The following is a 24,051-nucleotide window of genomic DNA, read 5'->3' as shown; positions in this document are numbered from 1 at the left end:
AGTGCTAAAGTGGATGGATAGGGAAATCCAGTAAGCTGTACTGTACAGAGCCTAATCTGCATATTTTCAAGAGTTTGACGGTCTATATTTGTTGCTGGAGCGAGAGGAGAGCTTTGCTGTGCAAGAATAAAATCCCAAGCCAGTAAGCAGGTTCGTGCATCTCGTTCTCCTCCCCCCTCTTCGATGTCAACACTCAACTGCATCCATGGACCGTTTTTGCCCATTTTACACAGGTCGTAAAGTTTGTTGGAACAGCTGACGTAACTGCATCCACATTTTACACAGGTCATAGAGTTTGCAAGCATTTCAACATTTTTAAGCACCACCTTAGAAAAATGTGATTTGATGGTTCATCTGAGCAGCTTTAGCATCTCATCTTATTGAGGGTGTAATAATTTCACTTCTTTGTTTCTGTGTAAGCTGACGCACACTTGGCAAAGATGCCCATCGCCGGTGCTCACTAATCGGCATGTGCTCATTGGAGACAACAAAAGACAGTGTGAACCCTTAGACCAATTCTAAGCCTTAGTATCTATAGATATACCGCCACATAAACAAGATACTATATTTAAAAATTATACTCCTCAATACATATAGTTTCTTCATATGGGTCAATAATTAATGTTTACTCAATTATTATCTCTCCTATCAACCAATTATATTTGTTTACTTATCATGAGGATACTACTCTCTCCCAATGCAAAATTTGGTAGTGTCTAGTGCATAGGTTCTTGTGTAGAAACTGAGTCTTGCATAAGCCCCAATTTCTTTATCTCTTCACCCTCTCTCTCTCATTTTATATAGTGCCCCATAATCTAAACATCCTACTCTCTCCATCCCATAAAGGCTGTTCGTTTAGAAAATTTCAGACATACTACTTGTAGTAGAAAATGACTATGTTGCCCCTAATTAACTTAGAGTTAAATACATCAGCGGCCCTCGAACTTGTCATGAGGTGCCACTTAGGTCCACAAACTCGCAAAATCGAAATCTGACACCCTGAACTCGTTAAGTTGTGCCATTTAGGTTCATAACCCTTCAAGAAGCATGAATATATGCAAAAAAAAACCCATTTTCCCCCTCCTCTCACCACGCCCCTCCCCCGTTGGCCACACTCGCGCCCTCCTCGCCCCTTCCGCCACACCACCGGCGAGCGGCCGGCGCACCCCCTCCGCCCCACCTCCAGCGAGCGACTAGCGCGCACCTCTCCTCCCTACCTCTGGCGAGCGGCTGGCGCGCACCCCTCCTCCCTCCCCTGCTCGGTCCCCTGCGTGGATCTGGCTCTGCCCCGCCGCTCGCTACCATCCGCCGGCCCCGCACGCGGCCGCACCACGCCGTATCCGCGCGGGTGGCGGGAGAACACGGCGGGAGTGGCGGCCGGCGTGCTGACCTGCTCGCGCGGCGGCCGACACGAGCAGCCTACACGGGAGCGGCGACCGGGCGAGCACGGCTCTGGCGGCCGGTGTGCAGGGGAACCGCCTCCCCTCCCCCTCGCGCCTCTCCGGCGGCGTCCGAGGCGCATGACCGCGCGGGTCGGAGCAGGCAGCAGAGCGGCACGCGAGGCTGCGGGTGGGCGGAGCCGGCGGGCGGGCGAAGCCAACATCGCGGGTCAGAGCAGGCAGCAGAGCGGCGCGCGAGGTTGCGGGTGGGCGGAGCCGGCGGCATGCGAGTGGGCGAAGCAGGCGGCCGTGTTGGCCGGCAAGAGAGCGGAGTGCGGCCCGCGTGGCAGCACGGAGGAGTAGGGGTGCGGCCGGAGGTGAGCGGCGTGCGGCATCAGGCGAGCCGGGGTGGCCGGAGGACGTAGATATAGAAGATGATAAAATTCAAGGGCTTTTTTGCATATATTCATGCCGTTTGAAGGGTTATGGACCTAAGTGGCACAACTTAACAAGTTTAGAGTGCCAGATTTCGATTTTGCAAATTCGTGGACCTAAATGGCACCTGAGGACAAGTTCGAGGGCCACTGGTGTATTTAACTCATAACTATAACACTTGTAATGAAGACCGTGATGTTTATTTGATTCCCTAGATTCTCAATAAATACAAATGCATTGGAATTAGAAAGTAAACATTTGATTGGTTTTATGTCATTCTCAATGCAATTTTTTCTTGGTATTTGATATTGCTTTTAATTAGATGTACTACAATCTAAATGAATAATCTTTGTGGGACAAAATTTGAAGACTAAACAAACAGTTTTTGCGGAACGGAGGGAGTAGGTGGCCGTATAATCAATGCTATGAAAATCATTCTAAGTGGAGAATTGGGGATGGCCTTGGAGCCTGTTTGGACTGCCTGCTCCAGGTTTTCCAGCTTTACTCGGAATTTTTCGTGCTGAACACATCCAGCTCCAAACACATCCAGCCTGAAGATACGGTATCATGATTAATGAAGTCTTTTAGCCAGAAGAAACAATGAACATTGCGTGAATTTCAGCATACCTACTTACCAGCTCATCTTTCACGGTGTATTTTAGCATCTTATTAAGCAGTGTAATTTACCATAATAATTACTACAGTAGTGGGCTGGGCTGGCCGGAATCTGCTGACATTAATTTCTCTTATTTTATTTTCTTCCTTTTTTGTTTTGTTTTGAGGGATGACTTTCTGGAATTGAAATTGAGGTAGCGGAATCTCCGGAATCTTTGACGAGACCGAGAACTGACCTCGCGCCGGATCCCCCCATAAAACCGCGCGGCGGCCACCTGCATTCCAAACTAGATCAGTCAAGAGCCGTGCCGCGTTCTTCGCACCGATCGATCGAGCAGCGGCACGCGCCGAGTCCAGCACGGCGATCGTCATCGTCGACGCGCGCACCGGCGCCGCCGCGCGGCCGCGACGCGACCCGGCCTCCTCCCGGCGAAGAAGAAGGCGGAAACGGAGATGGGGACGCCGTCGCCGCCGGACGTGATGGAGACCGCGGCCAAGGAGAGCAGGCAGGAGGAGAAGCTCAAGAACCTCGACGACTGGCTGCCCATCACGTCGTCGCGCACGGCCAAGTGGTACTACTCGGCCTTCCACAACGTCACTGCCATGGTCGGTGCCGGCGTGCTCGGCCTCCCGTTCGCCATGTCGCAGCTCGGATGGTAACCCTATCCCTGATGATGACGCCTTCAATTTTAATTTCTTCTTCGATCTGCTGATGTTCGCCGCCATTGCTGATGAGAAACGCTGTCTGGTTGATGATATATGCAGGGGCCTCGGCACGGTGGTAATCGTGATGTCGTTCGTGATCACCCTCTACACCCTGTGGCAGATGGTGGAGATGCACGAGATGGTTCCCGGCAAGCGCTTCGACCGGTACCACGAGCTCGGGCAGCACGCGTTCGGCAAGCGGCTGGGGCTCTGGATCATCGTGCCGCAGCAGCTCATCGTCGAGGTCGGCACCGACATCGTGTACATGGTCACCGGCGGGCAGTGCCTCCGCAAGTTCCACGACCTCGTCTGCCAGGGCCGCTGCAGGGACATCCGCCTCACCTTCTGGATCATCATCTTCGGCTCCGTCCACTTCCCGCTCTCCCAGTTCCCCAACTTCAACTCCATCTCCGCCGTCTCCGCCGCTGCGGCCGTCATGTCGCTCACCTACTCCATGATCGCCTTCTTCGCCTCCGCGGCCAAGGGCGCCGGCGCCGGCGCCGACTACGCGCTCAGGGCGCCCACCACGGCGGGCAAGGTGTTCGGCGTGCTCAACGCGCTGGGCGCCGTGGCGTTCGCGTACGCGGGCCACAACGTGGTGCTGGAGATCCAGGCCACCATCCCGTCGACGCCGGAGACGCCGTCCAAGCGGCCCATGTGGCGCGGCGTCGTGGTGGCCTACGCCATCGTCGCGCTCTGCTACTTCTGCGTCGCCTTCGGCGGGTACTACGCCTTCGGCAGCTCGGTGGAGCCCAACGTGCTCATCTCCCTCGAGAGGCCGCGGTGGCTCATCGCCGCCGCCAACCTCATGGTCGTCGTCCACGTCGTCGGCAGCTACCAGGTCTACGCCATGCCGGTGTTCGACATGATCGAGACCTTGCTCGTCAAGAAGCACAAGTTCACCCCGGGGGTGCGGCTGCGATTGATCGCCCGCTCCGCCTATGTCGGTGAGTCGCGTTCTTGATTCTCTTCTCGAACAAACACCACCTGATTGACATTGATTTTTCGAGCAACAAACACCACCTGATTTCACTGACAAATTTCGATCATACAACTACTTGATCGTGATCAAACTGTGTGTGTATGCAGCGGCGACGATGTTCGTCGGCATGACCTTCCCCTTCTTCGACGGCCTTCTCGGCTTCTTCGGCGGCTTCGGATTTGCTCCCACGACATACTACGTAGGACCGACCCCGAGCTTCATTTCATTCAGTCTTCCGATCCCCTGAATATATGGTTTACTGATCGATCTGGTTGCATGTGCAGATCCCTTGCATCATCTGGCTCATGCTGCGCAAGCCCAAGAAGTACGGCCTCTCATGGACCATCAACATTGTAAGTTTAGTTTCAATCGATATTTATCTGACTGATTAATTGAAGCTATGAAATTCGAGTCGTAGATCTGCTCATGTTCTTACTGTTCTGGATCGCTGTGTTTTTGTTTGATCTATCAGATCTGCATCGTGATAGGAGTGGTGCTGACGCTCATCTCCCCCATCGGAGGCCTGCGCCAGATCATCCTTGACGCCAAGAGCTTCAAGCTCTACTCTTAACTCTTAAGCATCCAGGATGATATCTAAAGAGACGAGATGAGAAAAAAAAACTGCTCTTTATGAGGGCAGGCTATTTCTTTCTTTGTCTCGTTTTCATTTTCTTTTATCATCATATCGCTATGTATATGGCACCACCATCTATGTATCTGAAACAGAGTTATTATTATATCCAAATTATCATCATGGAAATATTCTATTTTGTTGAAGCTCGATTACGTTGTGGATTTGTTTCTTTTGAAATTAAGTAATTAACCTCTTTCATTTAGTGATTTGATGGGAGATTGGAAGGGGATAAGAAAAAATATGGTACACACACATATAGGATTGGAGTAGGTTCTTCATCGACTTCCTTGTGTACAGATATGTTAAGCTGCAACGCATGGTGCTCAAGCAAAAACATGTGACTGACTCCTTTTCTGACGTTTCTTGTTCCTATCACTTTCCATCATTTCTTTGTCATTCATGCGCCCTAGCTAACATCTGAAATTGCAAGAAACAAAGCTGTCTTCACCTTATTATCTTTACATGCTTAGGACTTAGTAGGACGGTAACTAGCACCATATATTACCACTAACTTCGGATCACTGAACTGTTTTTTCCTCCTTTATCTGCTCAGACGAACTGATCTGAACCTAAATCCATCTAATAATTAAGGGGCAAGTCTCAGCATCAGTCACCTACTGAGCCAATACATGTCTTGTACATCCATTTCTAGTTAGGTGGTGCAGGGGTGAGAAGAACCTCTATTCCTTGCTTGATTCAATTATTGTGGCAATAAGGCCTCAACAAAAACGTACGGCCGTTGGATTGACCACGGGCGGATGCGAAAGCAACGATTATTGCAACGGTGTGCTGTTAGAATTCCTGCACTATCCTGCAGCTGATCCAAACAAAGAAATCCAGGGTTAGCCTTCCGGATCCTGCTGCTAATTCGATAGGGGCGAACTTGCTTATCGAATAGTTAATATAAAATTTTTAATTAAGAAGTGAACAAAATGGTTCCATGGTCTAGCGGTTAGGACATTGGACTCTGAATCCAGTAACCCGAGTTCAAATCTCGGTGGAACCTTTATTTTTTACTCCTTTTTCTTCTTTATTTTTCCTAGTCATACGGAATGCGAATAGCCATGCTAAGGGCTAAGGCTTTAATTTTCCTTTTAATTCCAGCGAGCTGGCAGTGTTTGTAAGAAATTCAAATCAGAGTCGCCAGCAGCTTTGAAAACGGACCACCTCAGTTTAACATATTGCTAGTTCGCCGGGCAGAGTAAATTCATAACAGAGTGTACACCTTTCGAAGACCAACACAAGACTTTTTGAGTTTTTTTTCCCCAACAAGTTATGTGGGACTGTATTTTTATTTCCAGAATCAACTATTCAAGAGCTGTCACGTGAACACGTATTCAAAATTCTTATGCCTTTTCTGGCTCATGACTACTAGAACAGAGCTCAATTCCCTAGCCTGAGAGCTTTATTTCCATGATCACATTTGCCAACAGCATTTATCTTGTCTGAGAAAACGGGGACTAGCGTCCAGCGAGCATATCCAGGAAAAAAAAATTGTACAGACTCACCAGTCACCACTCACGGCTAAACTGAAATTAGAAGGTTTTGTACAGACTAAGACTACACTGAAAATAGAAGATGCAGCACGATGAAAATGTTTTGGACAACGGAACAATATTAGTTCCCACGGAAGATAATCAAACAATTTAGATCCAGTGTTTACATTCCGGTAGCACCAGGCTACCAGCAGTTATTACTCAGTAGTAGCAGAATGACTAATAGATTCTCTGTTAGGCAAGGAGTAAATTCCAGGCCAGTAAGTTACAAAGCATACCTCGTCACTGACATTTTTTCTCCACAGCAGTAAAAATGAAAGGCACCAGCACAATTCTACATATACAACAAACAAAATTGCACATTCAACGGACACAAACTACAACGAAAAGGGAGCAAGGATGACATGTAAACAATTGTACATCAAGGAGCTAACAATTTATTTCGCACTACAGGTTCTGTCAGCACAAAACCAGACGATCATGCTGGGCTGCCATCTTTGTGGAGCAAGAATACAACAGCAGCAGCCAACAAGACTAGAAATGACACAAAAACATATTTCCGGTTCAGTAGTGATGGCTCTATGGTTCGCACTGTCTCATGAGTGTCATCCAATGAGGAGTCATCCTCCGAAGTGGAGGCATCCTCTGCTGGAGTGTGCGCCTTAACTTCATCCTTGTAGAGAAGATCTGCTGGTTTGTCAGCCTAGATACAACATGGAAACAAGTTATATTCTTGACATGTGCAAAGACTCCAGACAACTCTCTAGTCCAACCAAATGCAAAAAGCTACAATGCAAGAAGTGGCATAAGGGATCCAAAATGCACATGTGTTAGCAAGTCAAAGCTACATTTACACAAACAATACACGTGACTATTTCCTAAGATTCTGTTCGGCTGCCCTACCAGCAGTCTGGGCTGCCGTTTGGCTGCATGGATGCCTGCAGCCCAGCCAGCTGGTAGAGCAGTCGAACGCAGAGTTCAAAAAGTTAGGGGGAGGGGGGGCTTGATTCTTCCTTCTCCTCATCACCACTCATTTCTTCTCTTTTTCTTCATCTTTTTTCTCTTTTTTTCTCCTTTGAATTTAATGGAGCTTTTGGGTAGTAGGGAGGCTAGACACCCCCCCTCTTAAATCCGCCCCTGGCCGAACGGACTAAATGCATGTATAATATAGTGCAAGGTACTAATGGTAGGAAGAATACAAACACAACGCATTTCAAATACATCTGATTTCATCTGAAGGACATGACAAACGACTAAGCACTCTGGAAGCAATGGCATATGTCTCAAAAGGGAAAAAGGAAGTGTTTTTGAACTACTACAATTATATGCATATCGGAACAGATATAAGTGTTGGAGTATATTGAGCCCATGTATAGAGGCCCATGTATAGAAACTATATATCCCACCCTTCTAGGGTTTGGAGGAATAAAAGCTATTATTCTCTCATATCCTCTCTCTTTCATGGTATCAGCCTCCCTCTAGTCGCCGCCGCCGCCATGGCTGGCTGGCCACCGGCGCCTCCTTCTCTTCCTCCCTTTGCTGCTGCTTTTCCTTTTCCCGCCGCCGCCGCTGGCCCCATGGCCGGCCGGCCGCCGGCCCTTCCCCTCTCCTCTTTCCCTCCTCTACCTGCTGCTGGCCGCTGCCCTGCTGCGCCAGCGCCTTGCGCGGCGTCGCCGGGGCCTCCTCTGGCGCGTGGTCACCGGCTGCCACCTCCTCTGGCGCGCCCAGATCCGCTGCGCTGGGCGTGTGGTCGCCGGCCGCCGCCCCCTCTTCCTCTGCTCTGTGGTCGTTGGCTGCGCAGGCGGCTGCTGCTGTGCCGGCGCCGCCGACGCGCGTGTGGCAGGGCCCGCGCGCCGCGCCGCCGCCTGGGACCCCGCAGCATGCTCCCTGGGCCGCGCCGCCGCCGGATCCCGCGGCCTGGGCTGCCCTGCGGGACCTCGAGACCAAGCTCGTCGAGGCCAAGCTCGCGTGGACGCACGCCGCGCAGGCTGCCGTCACGCCCGCCGCGCAGGTCGCACGGACGCTCGTGGCTGCGCCCGCGGTGCCTCTGCCCGCGATGCCCGCGCCCGCTCTCCTGCACGCGCCCATGGCACCCGTGCCCGCGCCCGCGGCGCACATGCCTGCGTTCGGTATGCCCCCGCGGACGCGCCGTTCGCCGCCGCAGCCTTCCGCGGGCAGCCGATCGCCGCCGGAGCTGCTACGGCCGACGACGCTCTCGCCGCGGCCCTCCTCGCCGCCAAGTCCGAGGCTTCGGCGGCTCAGGAGCGGGCCCGCGCGGCTGCCCTCGCTTGGGAGCGCGAGCATTCCGCGGCCGACGCTCTCACTCGTCGGGTCGCCGTCCCGCCCGTCGTCCCCTTCACCGAGCACGGCGTTTCGTCCTCCCACCAAGCTCTGCCCTCTGAATCTAGACCCCGGATCGACCCGTCCTACCCCCTCCTTGGTGCTCCTCTCACCGGCCAGACCGAGGGCGTCGTCGGCGGAGGGGACGTGGTGGTGGTGCTCGGGGCACTCCGGACCCGACTCCGGCTCCCACTCCTGCTCCTGGAGGTACGTCCTGGCCATCCTTCAGCGCCTCATGGCCAGGGCGCATCCCGATGTGGCCGTTTCAGGGTCGGGGGGGGGGGGGGCTCGTCCTCAGCCCCAGCTGGCGGCCATGCTTGCCGCTACTGCTCCCCTGTTCGCGCCGTCCTGGACCCCGCCCGCTCCACCCAGCCAGCAGCCGACCTGGCCTGGGGGGTGGGACCAGGCCGCACTGGCGCAGTCCTTCAGCGCCATGGGGCGGACGCCGCCGGTCAGCACCGAGTGGATCGCCGACTCGAGTGCCTCCTTCCACACCACCTCAGATGCCGGTATCCTCTCTTCTGTCCGACCCCCACACCCCTCTTGTCCTTCTTCCATCATGGTTGGTGACGGGTCTTGACTTTCTGTCACCGCCGTGGGTTCTGTTCCTGGTTCTTTTCTTCTTCACAATGTCCTTGTTGCTCCTCAGATGGTTCATAACCTTCTTTCCATTCGTTAGTTTATAGCTGACAATTCTTATTCCATCGAGTTTGATTCTTCTGGCCTCACTGCAAAGGATTCGGCCTCCCGGCGTCCGCTACTCCGGCGTGACAGCACGGGGCCCCTTTACACCCTTCGCCTTCCTTCTTCCGCTGCACCACTTTTGCCTTTTTCTTCATTTGCCGCTTTTGCCGCGACGCCGTCTTCCACTACCTGGCACCGCCGTCTTGGTGACCCCGGTCGCGACATTCTGGCTCAGCTCAGTCGTAGTATAGATGTTCTTTGCACCACGGCTCCTGCTGAGCACCTCTGCCATGCGTGCCAGCTTGGTCGTCATGTTCGACTTCCCTTTTCTTCTTCTTCTTCGCATGCTGCGCATGCCTTTGATCTTGTTCACTGTGACCTGTGGACCTCTCCTGTTCTCAGCCTTTCTGGCTACAAATACTATCAGGTGGTGGTCGATGATTTCTCACACTACTCTTGGACTTTTCCCTTGCGCGCCAAGTCTGAGACCTTCCCCACCCTCCTCCACTTCTTTGCCTGGGTGTCCACTCAGTTCGGCCTCACCATTAAGGCCGTTCAGTGTGACAACGGGCGTGAGTTCGATAACTCCACGTCCCGTTCCTTCTTCCTCTCTCGGGGTGTCCAGCTGCGTATGTCTTGTCCGTATACCTTTCCTCAGAACGGCAAGGCTGAGCGGATGATTCGCACGACGAACGACGTCGTGCGCACCCTTCTAATCCAGGCCTCTCTGCCCCCGCACTTCTGGGCGGAGAGCCTCCACACCGCCACCTACTTGCTTAACCGCCTTCCATCCACTACTTCTCCTGCTCCCACTCCACACCACGCCCTTTTCGGTACCCCTCCTCGCTACGACCTCCTTCGGGTCTTCGGGTGTGCGTGTTACCCTAACACCTCCGCCACTGCTCCTCACAAACTGGCGCCCCGCTCGACTCGGTGTGTGTTCCTTGGTTACTCCCCTGACCACAAGGGGTATCGATGCTTTGACCTCACTTCTCGCCGCGTCCTGATCTCCCGACACGTCGTCTTTGACGAGTCGGATTTCCCCTGCTCCACCTCCACACCTTCTCCTGACCCCGAGATGGAGTCCCTCTTTCCGACTGACCCGGTGGTTCAGCCACCTTTACCCGTCTTTCCTTTCCCTGCAGGTTTTCCCGGCACACCGGCACCGCTTCCGGTGATCCCTGCTGCGCCACGCGCGGCCCCTGGACCTCCGGTCGTGACGCGCGCGGACCCGGTGTCTCTTGCTGTGCCACGCGCGGCCCCGGTGCCTCCCCCTGCACCTGCGCGGTACGCCCAGCCGTTGCAGGTGTACCGGCGTTGTTCGGCGCCGACACCGGCGCCGCAGCGGTACGCTGAGCCGGTACAAGTGTACCGGCGTCGTTCGGCGCCGACACCGGCGCCGCCTCCTGCTCCGGAGGCTCTTGCGACGCCTACACCGGAGCCGTCGCCGCCGCCGACTCCGCCAGCTCCCTCTCGAGCCGAGCCGCAGGTGTACCACCCGCCAGTCATCCATCGGGATCCTCAGCATATCCATCCCATAGTGACTCGGCGGATGGCGTCTCAGGCCACGACTCTCTCCGCCACCGAGGGAGAGCCGCGTGTCTCTCCGGTACCCTCCTCTGTCCGCGACGCCTTGGCGGATCCTCACTGGCATCGCGTGATGGAAGAGGAGTACGCGGCTCTTCTTGCCAACCAGACGTGGGACCTCGTGCCGCGTCCGTCTGGTTGCAATGTGGTGACTGGCAAGTGGATCTGGATGCATAAGAGTTGGGCTGATGGCACTCTGGAGCGCTACAAGGCTCGCTGGGTTCTTCGGGGGTTCACACAGCGGCCTGGTGTGGACTATGACGAGACCTTCAGTCCAGTCGTGAAGACCGCTACGGTGCGCACGGTCCTCTCACTTGCGCTCTCGCGCTCCTGGCCTGTGCACCAGCTGGACGTGAAGAATGCGTTTCTTCACGGCACTCTGTCAGAGCCTGTCTACTGCTCTCAGCCAGCGGGATTTGTGGACTCGAGTCGTCCGGATATGGTCTGCCAGCTCAACAAGTTTCTCTATGGTCTGAAGCAGGCTCCTCGGGCTTGGTACTCTCGGTTCGCCACGTTCTTGCTGACATTGGGGTTCACCGAGGCCAAGTCTGACACATCTCTCTTCATCTACCACCGTGGGGATGAGACTGCATATCTGCTGCTCTATGTCGATGATATTGTGCTCACCGCCTCCAGTCAGCGATTGCTTCAGAGTGTCATTTCCTCTCTGCAGCAAGAGTTTGCTATGAAGGATCTGGGTCAGCTCCACCACTTCTTGGGCGTCACTGTTGAGCCTCGCCCGTCTGGCCTTCTCCTTCACCAGCGGCAGTACGCACTTGATATTCTGGAGCGGGCTGGGATGACTGATTGCAAGCCCTGCTCCACTCCTGTCGACACTCAGGCGAAGCTGTCTGCTGATCTGGGTGATCCAGTGGTTGATCCTACTGCCTACCGGAGTCTGTCCGGCGTTTTGCAGTGCCTCACCTTCACCAGGCCGGACCTCACCTACGCTGTTCAGCAGGTCTGTCTCCATATGCATGATCCCCGGGAGTCACACCTTGCTGCGCTGAAGCGTCTCCTCCGGTACGTCCGTGGCACTGTGGACCTCGGCCTGGTGCTTCACCGCTCGTCCTCTGCTGAGAGGGTGGTCTACACCGACGCTGACTGGGCTGGCTGCCCGGACACTCGTCGCTCCACTTCCGGCTACGCCGTCTTCTTGGGTGGCAACCTGGTCTCCTGGTCGTCCAAGCGGCAGCCGGTTGTCTCCCGCTCTAGTGCCGAGGCGGAGTACCGGGCTGTCGCTAACAGCGTGGCGGAGGCGTCCTAGCTACGACAGCTCTTGACGGAGCTCCACAGCCCGCTCGCCAAGAGCACGCTCGTCTACTGCGACAACGTCAGCGCCGTGTATCTCTCCACTAACCCCGTCCAGCATCAGCGGACGAAGCACGTGGAGATCGACCTACACTTCGTGCGCGACAGAGTCGCAATCGGCGATGTTCGGGTACTCCATGTCCCTACTACCTCCCAGTTTGCTGACATCTTCACCAAGAGGCTGCCCTCCTCGATCTTCTCGGAGTTTCGATCTAGCCTCAACGTAGCCGGTGGCTAGTTGTGGCTGCGGGGGGTATTTGCCCTTGTACTTTCTTCTTGTCCAGTCTTGAACACCGTTGTGTCGGTAGTTCAGACTGCGGGGGGTGTTAGCTTTCTTGTTGTCCAGTCTTGAACACCGCTGCGCCGGTAGTTCAGACTGCGGGGGGGTGTTGGAGTATATTGAGCCCATGTATAGAGGCCCATCTAGAGGCTCATGTATAGGAACTATATATCCCACCCTTCTAGGGTTTGGAGGAATACAAGCCATTATTCTCTCATATCCTCTCTCTTTCAATAAGACAGAAAAAGAAAAACTTGCAAATCTCCATGTTTGGTTGCCAGAGTAAATGTTAAAGAACATTTGATGCATGCAGTAAATATAGATTTAAACCAATACTTCAGCTGTTAAGAGTATAAAGAAATTGAACTGCCTGCATTCTGTAAATAACAGTGTGACTTCACCTAGAACAAGTACTAAGGAAGCATAACCTAGACAGCCAAATCCCAACTCTGCTTCAGCCGTACACCCGTACTCGAACTCAAGCCAATCCCAAGCCATACCAAATCAATAGTAACTTGCCAATCCCATGAATTTTAGTTACAACAGTTTTATCTTCATTTGTGCTCTACTCAGAACAAGATACGAGACATAACAATAAGTCACCTCAGTTTGTGATGATGATGAATCTGGAAATATTTCCTCAGCTTTTTCAGTGGACTGAAGTTCAGTTTGTTTGGCAGTAGCCTTTTTACTCACTTGTGTGCTAACATTAATACGCTCTTTGTACTTCTGGGCCAATATCTTGTTCTTCTTTGTTAACGTAGCAATCTGCAACCATTAGGAAGGGAGAAAATAGCATATTAACCCAACTATACTATAAGACTTCCATAATCATGCAAAAAAGTTTCAAAACACATATTTGAGATCACAAAATCTGTTTCAAATGGATATGACTAAGAAACATTATTGGCATATGGGCTGTATAGTATCATAACAAACTATATCATATAGAGAACTGGCAAGCTATTGATAAAAAGATAACTTGCCAAATCAACCACTTGAACAAAACTTGTTGCCTAATATTTAAGACACTAGGTAGAATATAATTCCCACATTATTTTAGCTGAAGCATCTGGTGACTTTTCCACAAAGCTGGCATATAAGATGTTCTTTGTCGGAAATGTGAAGTTTGAGCCCTGGAAGCGCATAGGGAAGTCATGGGTCGCCATCCACAAAGTTGGCATCTGGTGACTTTTCCAAATTTTCATATGGCTTGCCATCCATAATAGGTTCTGAAGGCAGATAGATTGGCATGTCTCAGGTTGCCACGCCCCCAGTAGTGCCCATTAAGAAGAAAATATTACTTTCCTTCTGGCTGGCTGCGTGTTCACAAGACGTGTGGTTGACACAATCATGAGGCTGCAGAAAGCAGGACTTTTTTGGAGTTCTTGCTGAGCAAGATGATGCGTTCAAAGTCTGGTAGGGAGAGGCAGAAAGGGCCCTGGAGAAACCTGAGAGAGAAAGTTTTCAATTCACTAGTGATCCTAGGATTTTGGTGGATTTGAAAACACTTAACAGCTGTTTCTTTAATGGACCCTCTCTAGGTGTGCAACTTGCCCTGCTGAGATGTTAGACAAGGCTAGCCTATGGTGCATTGCAGGAGCAGAAGGGTTGAAGGCCTTGCTGCCTTGATCGAGTCATTTAGGTATTAGGTCATGTGTCATTACTTTTCCTGCCGTGTCTATGTAACTTTCGTTTCTGTGTGAGGGTCTCCTTTTTTTTTCCACTCACCTAAACTGTATTTGAGAAACTTTCTTAACCACTGTATTTACCAAAGTAAACTAATATAAATCATAAACTGAGAAAATTGTGTTGAAAAATACCCATTGAACGAACCAAGGCATTTATCAATACTTCAGTATTCACAGAAAATAAGGTATACAATAGTGCACCAGCTTTAAATCTCAAGATTCTCCAACACAAAGCTAACAAAGTGATATCAGATTGATAATTTGGGGATCATGTGCTGTCGACCCAAATAAGCAGCAGCTTGGACAGCATGTATAACCAATGTCTAAGTCGCATGAGTGCAATCCATAATCTTATAACCCCATGTAGGTATCTGCTAATAAAGAGAATCAAATGCTCCTAAAGATACATACAGGTCTGTCCAAATATGGGATAGCCTACCAAATGCAGTTCTAAACAAAATTCTTGCCTTGCTAGTGACCATATGGTTTCTGCACCCACCCTACTAACTTCTAAGTTTGGAATCCATAAGACAAATCCATATAGCGTCCAGCACACAGAACTCATATGTTCCAATACAAGAATTCTTCTGAATCAAGTACGCATAGTATGGATTCGAAACTACATTACCACAATGTATAGATGCATATACAGAAGCAACAATAAATATGATACTTGTAGTTTTTTTTTCTGAAAATGCATGTGTGAATATATACCTGAAGATGAAGCCGTTCTCTTTCCAGTGCCAGTTTTCTGACCAAATCAGTAATGATTTTAGTTCTGATACCAATGTCCTTGGCAGTAGACACCTTTGCAAGGTTAGCTTCACGTAGCAAGTTCTCTAGACTTTCTACTCGACCTCTTAGAAATGCTAGCTCTTCACTAAGTTCTAAATTTGTGTCTGTCAAAAGTGTGCACTTTGATTCAGCACTCCCAGCTCTAGTTTCAGCTTTTGAAACTTTGCCCTTCAGATCTTCAATCATATGTTCCATATCAGACATCGTTGATTTCAGCATACCCTGCTGTTCAACAATGGCATCAACTGCTGCATTTGCATGCTCTAATTGGGTATTTGACTCTTTAAGTCTCTTCTCCAAAAGGTTTACTTTATCTGACTTTTCGCTTTTAAGAGTACTTAGCTCCCCATTAAGCTCTATATTATCTTGAGTTAGCTGCATACACCTTATTTCAGCATTATGTGCTCTACATTCGGCTCGAGAGACATCATCTTTGAGATTCTTAATTGTATTTTCCAATGTGCTCAGCTCAGAGTGCAATGCATTTTGCTCTTCCTGGCTTGTTTTTGCTGATTCCATTGCAGATTGCAGTTGGGAATTGGATTCGCTCAACTGTTTTTCTAATTCCTGGATCCTATCCTGCAGCGAAATTGAATCAGCTCCAACTTTGTTGATCTTTTGTTCCATCTTATCAGGGCTATTTTCCAGAAAAGATAGTTTTGTCAAACTTTGTTCTAATTTTGACTTTAGATCATCTTCCCTACATTTTTGCGCACTTAAATTGAACTCCATGGTATTAAGCCTATTCGCAAGTTCCTTTGAAGTTCCCAAAAGTAAATCAGAAGCATTTTCTGCTTCGAATGTTCTACCTGAAACTGTTTCAGCTGATTCCTCCAGGAAATATATTTCCTTTTCCTGATGATGGAGCTTCAGCTTGAGATCTTCTATGACAGATTTTGAATCAGAAAGCTTCTTTTCAAGATCTAGCTCACTTGCTATGGATTGTTCTAACATATGCAAAACATTTCTGTGTTGATCTTCTGTCTGCATACCAGTTTGATATGACATATGGCCATTTTCACATCCAACACCTTCATCCCCTGTAGACATGCAGTTAGCTAAGGACAAATTTGATTCATGTACAACCAATCGAGGAGTGAGTATTTACCTTCTGTTTCATGGAAAAACTGTATGGCTTTCTCAAACTTTGCAGACTCATTCCTAATATCAGCAATTAGCTCTTGCATCTGCTTCAAGGTCACCGTAGCAGCATCCAGTTTAGCTTTGACCTTGCCTCCGGACTCTTCCTCAAAAACCTTATGCTCTATACTTTTGATATCAGCTTGAAGCGAACTAATCAAGTCGGTTAACTCCTTGACCTCTGCGTCAAGAATACCATACAAGATATCCAATTCAAAAGCATTCTCTGCAGTCTCGGAAGAAACAGATTCGTCTTCGAATGTAGCAGGCTCAAAGTCGGTAGCTCGCCGAGCTATTTCCATGACCAGCATCTCCAAGTTCAGTAATTTCTCAGAGGCAAATGCAAGATCAAGCTCGACTCTAGTGAGGATTTCTACATTGCTTCCCCCAGTGTTCATTGCGTCTCCATATGACAGGGCGCCTCCATGGAAATCGCTACCATCTCTGTTGATCACAGTATCCATAATTCTCGCCGTGCCTCCTGCACACGGAAACACAGGAAGGATGTGTTGCTCAAATCAAAATGATAAATTTTAAAAAAAAATTATAAATAAGGAAAAAAAAACATAGCCCTAATTCTGGGGCTGGCCAAGTACAGGACATGGGTGTACATATTACCCCTCGCATTCTTAATCTGGTAGGGCCGTTAATTTTTGCCTAAAACCAAAGTTAGTGGGTAAGATACATATGTATGCTAGCAATTGGGTCAGGTCCGAATTGGGATGCTGGGTTCCGCAAAGCAGGAAGGGAAGGGCGGCGTACCTAGAGGTCAGTGGATGATCTTCACCGGCGAAGCGCAGATGAAGACCACGCCCAGTCGCCGCCGCGCACCAAGCGCTGCTGCTGCCGGGAGGGACCGGGACGTGAGATCGGATCGAGAGACAGAGGATAGTTGGGGAAAAGCAGAGGAGGCAGTACTTTGCCTAGGCAGCTAGCCCGTCCAGGAGTAGCTCACGGAGGCTTGATATTTTATTTCTTTCTCTTTCTTTTGTCGGGTGGCTAGGCTCAACATTTTTTTTTGAAAACTTAGGCTAACATTTGGATATACTTCTACAATAATGTCAAACAGAAAGCATTAAGCAATAAAATACTTCTACACAAATAGACATTACTTCCTCCATTCTAAAACATTGCTACATCTAGAATTGTTTATTAAAATTAAATATTTCATCTTTGACAAATAATATCTAAAAATAATTAATTTTAAATAAAAGTATTGTATGTTATGATAGTTAATTTCATGGTGAATCAACTAATATTATTTTTACATTATCAATCTTTATTATTTTTTGTTATCCATAATCGAAGTTCGAAAAGTTTGTGGAGCTGCACCTTCAGCAAGACTCCCTTGAGGTGCACGTCGCTATAGAAAACAATTTTTCTCTCCCATTGCTCCGGCTCAATCTCCTCTCGCTCCATGTCGTTGCTATTGGGATGATCTAGAGCACGTCAGAGATGTTTTCGCGGAGTGCACTTCTAGAATCGAGTGCGTCAAGCTTGATTTCATGATCCAAAATTGAAGCGAAAGCTGCCGCACCGGCCATCTGGTAGATCTCACCGGCAGGATGAACTAGTCACAAGCGCATCCTTACTGTTGGTGACAGGTTTTGCTTTGAATAGTAAGGTTTCAGAGCTTGTTTCGGTTGGTAGCCGGTGCTGATTTGTTGTCAGAGAAAAATACTGCTACCTGGTGGTTGATGTTGATTTGGTGTGAAAGAAAATCACTGCTGGCTACTGCCTAGTGGCTGATACTGATTCGGTGTGAAAGAAAATCACTGCTGACTAGTTAGCTGACAAGCTAGCTGAACGGAGCACTAATGATGGCAAGGACAAGTGACCGATGAGGATGAGTGACTGATGAGGAACGATTAATGGATAGAGTGGTTTCAAGTACATGACAACATGACACGTCAAAACATGGCGTTTCATTAGATAGCGTTGACATCAACAGTCTTGGTATAAAACATTATATGTTTCTTTGAAGGAATAAACAATATATGTTCATACGATCAAGTTGGTGCAAATTGAACGATAAATGTCAGTAGTGCCAAAATGTATTCTCTTTAAAAAGTATAAGAGCATCCTTCCGCATTTCAATAGCAGTAGCACTCTGATCAGTCTCCCATAAGACAAACAATTGATGAATCACAGGAACAAACAATTACACATTTTACAATGGTGAGTTTACTTGCAAAATCTTCTTTCTATGTAAGGATCTGAGCTCTTTATGTTGGTATACCACCTATAAACATATCAAGTTGTCATTTGATTCTACAACGATCTAGTTGCATTAGAAATAGAGGCCAGCAACTTGTTTCGTGTATGCTGTTCAGAGCTAGGGGACTTAATAACAAAGGAATGCACAACTGTACCATCGTTGGTTGTGACCTTTGATTCACCTATTCTGACTTCTGCCTCTTCAAATGCTTGGAGCACCTTCTTTATTGGATGGTTATCTATTTGTGACACTACTCGAACAAGAATCTCACCATGCACCACCTGGATATCTACTTCGGGCATAGTTGTTTGCTCATTGGAGTCTACCTTACCAAGCTCCAAGAGCTTCTCACGCTCTGCTTCCATCTTCTCCAGCTTCTTCTTGAGATCAGTTATATGCGTTACAGCATCTTCCAGAATGGATGCTTTATCCATTTTTGTGATGTTGGGCACAATGGCTCTCAGAGCACAGAACCGCTTGTTGAGCTTTTCCCTCCTTTGGCGCTCAGCCTCAACATGGCTAAGTGGTTGTTCCTCCCTCCCATTCGTTGGTTTTCTTTCCCTTTTCCTTGGTTGCCGGTCCTCCCTTTCGTCCTTAAAAAGGCCGTCAATATCACCATTTCCCCCATCCAACATCTCTTTTTGTGAAATCAAAACACCAAACTTGGAACTGGACCCTACACGAAAATCTATTTGCATTGGTACCCGGGGCTGAAGTGGTGGTTGGGTCAAGATCTGCTGTGGCTTCTGAAGCTGAAATGAGCTTACTCCGGTGCCAGGAACAGATCCATCGCCGCTCTGTCCAGCCTCACTTGTCACAACTAAGATGCCATTGGCAAACTTCTGCTGTTGAGAATTTAGGCCTCGAGCTTGACTCCATGTAAAATTCTGTAGACCTTTCCGGAGATTGGGTAGCAACATGCTGTCACCACTGCTGCTCTTCTGTTCATCCCTTGAGCCTCCATCCACCTTTGATGAGTCAGCTGCTTTGATGGCTGAAGGTTGGCTGATACTCAAATCCTTCCCAAAAATCTTTGTTGAACCTGGCGATATTTGAACAGAAATATTATCCTCATGCTTCTCACTTGCTGTGCTGGTACTGTGTGTCCCAAGAAACAAGGACCTTATAGTTTGCAGAGCTTCAGCACTCGGATATGTTCTGGATTGAGCCTACCTCAAGTACACCAGCTTTGAACGGCACTAGCACAATAGTCTTAAATCCTGCTGCATTTGCAAGGAATCCCCGGTAACAATAATTTCCTGGGGATACTTTGAGGTCATTGTTTGGAATCCAAAGGGGTCTGCCTGCTGCAAACACTTTCCCAGGACCACCAACATGACGTGGAAATGAAAAATACATAGATGCTAGAAAAAATGCCTCTGTGTCAGTCACCTGGTCAATTCCAGGGGCATAATCCTCCTCATCAGCCCCAGCAAATGCTGTGTGCAACCTCTGCAGCACCCGCTTCCGAACCCTCTGTCTAGTCACTGAAGATGCATCACCAGCACCAACAGAAGTAGCAAAGACGATCTTGCCGTCATAGGGTTCACGGCAAGATCCATCACCCCAGCCCAGAACAACAGCACCAGACTTTGTGCGTGCGAGCTGCCAGAAGATGGCATATTTCCAACGAAGGCTCTGACCATCAGCCTCAACCAGGTTATGAAGTTTACTTTGCAGATCTGCCAATACAGATGCTGCAACAAGACCTTCAGATATGGCACCACCACATTTTGTCAGATACGTGAAAGCATCCAAGCCCAGAACGGAAGCACAGAGGGCTTTGCCTTCCTCATTCCAGAACCCTCCAATGCTTACCTCCTCAATCTCTGTCTTCATCAGTGCATTGCCTGCTCAAAAGCACTATGAGTTAGGTAAAAGAAACAATAAAATCATAACAATTCCTGCATTGGTTGGCTAAGCTAACAATTTGAAAACAAAAGTAGAGTTGCTGCAAGAATGCGCTTCCTTTTTCCTTTCCACAAGGAATGCATTTTATCAACCACCTACAACACAAATGATAAAGTGGTATAACTTCAATTTGTGGATACTATATGTACACCAGACACATCAGACACCCTCTTAGTTCAGTTCGATAGAACAAGGGTCTCCAAAGCCCAATGCCATAGGTTCAAATCTTATAGACTGATTCCATCTATCCTATGTCAAAACAGAGCAAAACAACTTAAAGAAAGAATTGGAACTCAAATCTTAAAGAAAGACTGCACACAAACTTAATCTGAATGACAGGTTGAACTTCCCTCATTCCTCTTAGACTGATTTAAGTCCAATTAGAATTGGTCCAATTAAAGGTTAAACAAGCAATATGCTCACTCCGTCACGTATATTCAATTATTCAGGATTAAACATGCATAAATAGAACTCTGTTCATTTCTGGATTAATGGAAGTTATGACCACAGTAAATGTTTCAGTATCTCACATCATGGTTACAGCAGTGATCAAAGTGATTTAATCACTGCTGCACAAGAATTCATTTGAATTTATGTTTGGGACCAGATTAGAATGGATTCGATAGTTCAATTCTGGTGCTCATTTCATAAAGAAAGACTAGACATGGACTACATTAACCATAGTACATTTCAAGTGGATTGCATAAATGCTGAATTTTTTAAAAATACAGATGATATATCAAACTTTGCGAAACTACATGTCTAATGGGCCTTATATATATAAAAAAGAAACAGTTCTAAGTGAGCAAACTATGAGAAACAACGTGGTTTCCTAAGGTCCGACATGCCTGGTTCTCAGCACAGGAATTCTTTGATAAAACCCTTGAATCTTACTTTTTGTTATGGTTTGATCAATTTATCCCTAGCTACGGAAAATTCTGTAAAATGACACTAGCAGGCGCCTAAACTAAGAAGCAAAATTACTAGCTACAAATGTGGAAAAATCCAAGGAATTACAGACAAGTCGCGCATGCTCGGGCCCGCAGGGGCCGATAACTTTTGCAAAATAACGAAGCTAGTGGGTACACCGGTAATAAATGGGCCAGATCCGAATACAAAGACCTTAAATTTCGGGGTGCTCGGTTTCGCACAGCAATAGCACAAGGGGAAGGAGCCAGGGCGGAGCCACCACTAGGGCGAGCCAGGGCGGCCGCCCTAGGTCCCTATAGGAGATGTTCAGAGCAATTCTGCATCTGTTGACAACAGAGAAGAAACACAAAAGAACAGAGGAGAACATAGAATTATCTTTCGGAGGATATGTTACTCTTGAGAAAAGAGTAACAATTCATACAAATTATTTGATACACTTTTTTATCGACCACACTAAATATTTAACCAGCGACTCTCTTACGTTTATGTAGGCTGAGCGTGATACGTACGCGTAGGCACATCTAGTGAACCCATTCGCTGCTGTCAAAACGGACACTAGGTTTTCTGGTGCGACGACCCACAGTAATAGATGCTTCCTCCGGTTCTTGGGTACTGACAATATCCCCCGTTCTCAACTCTGGCAGGGGCTTATGACGGTGCAGCGGCGCCCTCCAAACATGAGGACAACGGTCCTCTACCGTCAAGAGTTGCGAGTATTAGGTCATTGGGGCATTGGGCGAGAGGACTTCGTGGTCTCGTGGACCGTCTGGTTGAGTGGGTTGCGGCCTCTTAAGCGGTTCAGCCTCGCTCCCCAGCCTAGCGCCGTTCTTCTTGCCACCAGACGCCGCTGGCAACTTCGGCAGTTCACCATCCACCTCCCGCCTGCAATCTCGCTCTGGCGCTCCGTGCCCATTCGTGCTACAACCCCACCTCAGCACCCGTCAACCGCGCCAGCGAATCCCTTGTGCCGCCGCCGCGGGCGCCTGCAGGCGGGCAGCAAGCTTCGGCGCGTCACTATGTCCATGCAAAAATTTTATCGTAGAACTCCGCCCTAGATCATTTTTTGAGCTAGCTTCGCCACTGGAAGGAGCGGGAGTACCTGGTGGATGCTCGTCGTCGGCGAAGGGCTCGGTGAAGACTGGCGATGGGCGGCGCCGATCGGCGAGTCGTCGTCGCCACGAAAGAAAGGCCACGAGATGGAAAGGGCAGGGTGGGTCAACGGGAGAGCGAGGAACAGTCGATGAGGCGATCGGGGCGACAATGATGATTAGCTTGGATGTTTCGGGAGGATGGCGACTCTCTCGACTGGATCTACACATTCTCTTTGCTGAGCCTTCCTTTTCCTTAAGGGTATGTTATGTACAGCACCTTCTCTCATCGGTAGTGGCCCACCGGCCACCATTTTTTTTTCGAGCATGCCCACCAGCCACCATCAGTTATGACATCTTATTTAGTTTCCAAAAATTTTGCTACAACACTCATCACATCGGACGAATATATGAAACATTAAATGCAATTGAAAAAATAAATAATTATACAATTTAACTATAAACGATGAGATGAATCTTTTAAATATAATTAGTCAATAACTAGATATTAATTGTCAAATAACAACGAAAGTGTTACAATATCAAAGTTCAAAAAATTTCACGAACTAAAGAAGGCCTCTTTATAGGCTACAGCCGCGGATTTCATGTAGGAGAGTATTTCGAACATCCGGATCTTATGGGAAAATTGGTTTTCCATGCAGTGACTTCTATTTTTGCTATCTTTTGTTTGAGTGATAATAGATTGCAAACCTGCATTGCTATCCCTAACCGATATTCTTTCACCCATTTGTCATGACTGCCCCAGCGTCAAGACAGGAGTAGTGTATAGGAGTACTTTACGTTTTGTGCTTTGGGTTCGCGTACTTGTACTCAGAGAGGCTGACCAGTGGGTCCAGCGACATGTAACCCTGTGAAGGGATTAAAATGGTGGCTCAGCCGCCGGGAGGTTTATGTCTTGACTCAGAAGAAAGAACACTTGTTCTCGGGGTGTCAGGGTTCATCGCCCGACCCCAAATTATCCCTCGAATTTGCTCTACTCTTGTTGATTCTCACGCTGTCGGATCGATCGATAGCAATGGGTATTACAAGTGGTATCAGATTCAGCTTTCCTCGGTTCGTGTTGACGCTCCTTAGCGCCCCAATTTATGTACCGCAAGCGCACGGATCGTGGTAGCTTTTCCCTTAGAGTACTCCCCCAAGGTTTATCAATCCGTGAATCGACAAAGAACTATCTAAGGTTTTCCATCTAATCTAACGGATCTATCCTAACATGAAGCATGAATTGCACATATAGAGTAAACCTTTGATAGATATGAGTATTGTGTAAAGGTTGATCTCATCCATGAACATAGGCGTAACCATAGTAAAACCAAAGACATGACTAGGCCTATCGTCATCTAGTTGTAGTTCAAGCTAACGAGCAAATAAATCATGCATCTCAATCAATAGCATCCTTAAATCAAAACCTCCAATCCAACCCCTCGGGAACCCTTCTACTCAGGTGTAGCGAAAATGGCCTCTCATGCCATATTTCAATATAATGTTTTGGCGATTGATGACACACACAACACTTGGACTAATATGATTGTTAAGATGACCATTCTCAGGCTTTTAGGTTCAAGTGATGACAAAGAGAAAATAGGCGTAGCTAGGCCCGAAGGGCCGCCCCTACGGTCCAAAGGACAAAGAATTGAAGAGACCGTGAAGAAACCAAGTCAAAGAAATCAAGACAGAGATATTTTAGTATCACCGGTTGAACCGACACTGAGAAAATCACATACGTCGGTGCATTGACTTGGAGCACACCAGGAATTTTGGTTTCACCGGTTGAACCGACGTTAGGGAAGTTGAATACGTCAGTGCAATGGA

The 24,051-nt window shown here is 48.6% G+C and overlaps 2 protein-coding genes, 1 non-coding gene and 1 pseudogene across 5 annotated transcripts; 2 read left to right on the top strand and 2 right to left on the bottom strand.

Annotated features, from left to right (window-relative positions):
• Positions 1-2,742: 2,742 nt before the first annotated feature.
• LOC120667328 (lysine histidine transporter 2-like) lies at positions 2,743-4,876 on the top strand. The gene is made up of 5 exons (XM_039947431.1): positions 2,743-3,085; positions 3,195-4,081; positions 4,224-4,315; positions 4,401-4,469; positions 4,589-4,876. Exons 1-5 carry the CDS (start codon positions 2,883-2,885, stop codon positions 4,685-4,687), a joined length of 1,350 nt encoding a protein of 449 aa, XP_039803365.1. The 5' UTR covers positions 2,743-2,882; the 3' UTR covers positions 4,688-4,876.
• Positions 4,877-5,684: 808 nt separating this feature from the next.
• TRNAQ-CUG lies at positions 5,685-5,756 on the top strand. The gene has a single exon. It is a non-coding gene; the product is annotated as a tRNA-Gln (tRNA).
• A 598-nt stretch (positions 5,757-6,354) lies between these two features.
• LOC120663887 (WPP domain-interacting tail-anchored protein 1-like) lies at positions 6,355-17,040 on the bottom strand. Of its 3 annotated transcripts, XM_039942828.1 has the most exons (6): positions 16,837-17,025; positions 16,693-16,731; positions 16,043-16,555; positions 14,854-15,974; positions 13,052-13,216; positions 6,355-6,949 (listed from the first exon to the last, which is right to left on the bottom strand). In XM_039942828.1, exons 3-6 carry the CDS (start codon positions 16,536-16,538, stop codon positions 6,725-6,727), a joined length of 2,007 nt encoding a protein of 668 aa, XP_039798762.1. In that variant the 5' UTR covers positions 16,539-16,555; positions 16,693-16,731; positions 16,837-17,025; the 3' UTR covers positions 6,355-6,724. The 3 variants fall into 3 exon arrangements, with proteins under 3 accessions (XP_039798762.1, XP_039798761.1, XP_039798763.1); XM_039942827.1 differs by lacking the exon at positions 16,693-16,731 and having other exon boundaries at positions 16,837-17,039; XM_039942829.1 differs by lacking the exon at positions 16,693-16,731 and having other exon boundaries at positions 6,366-6,949; positions 13,145-13,216; positions 16,837-17,040.
• A 1,058-nt stretch (positions 17,041-18,098) lies between these two features.
• On the bottom strand, positions 18,099-23,377 carry LOC120663885 (annotated as a pseudogene).
• Positions 23,378-24,051: the final 674 nt, after the last annotated feature.

The sequence above is a fragment of the Panicum virgatum genome, chromosome 3N (assembly GCF_016808335.1).
Source record: "Panicum virgatum strain AP13 chromosome 3N, P.virgatum_v5, whole genome shotgun sequence".
Taxonomy (NCBI): domain Eukaryota; kingdom Viridiplantae; phylum Streptophyta; class Magnoliopsida; order Poales; family Poaceae; genus Panicum; species Panicum virgatum.
This window is presented reverse-complemented; position numbering and strand designations above follow the sequence as displayed.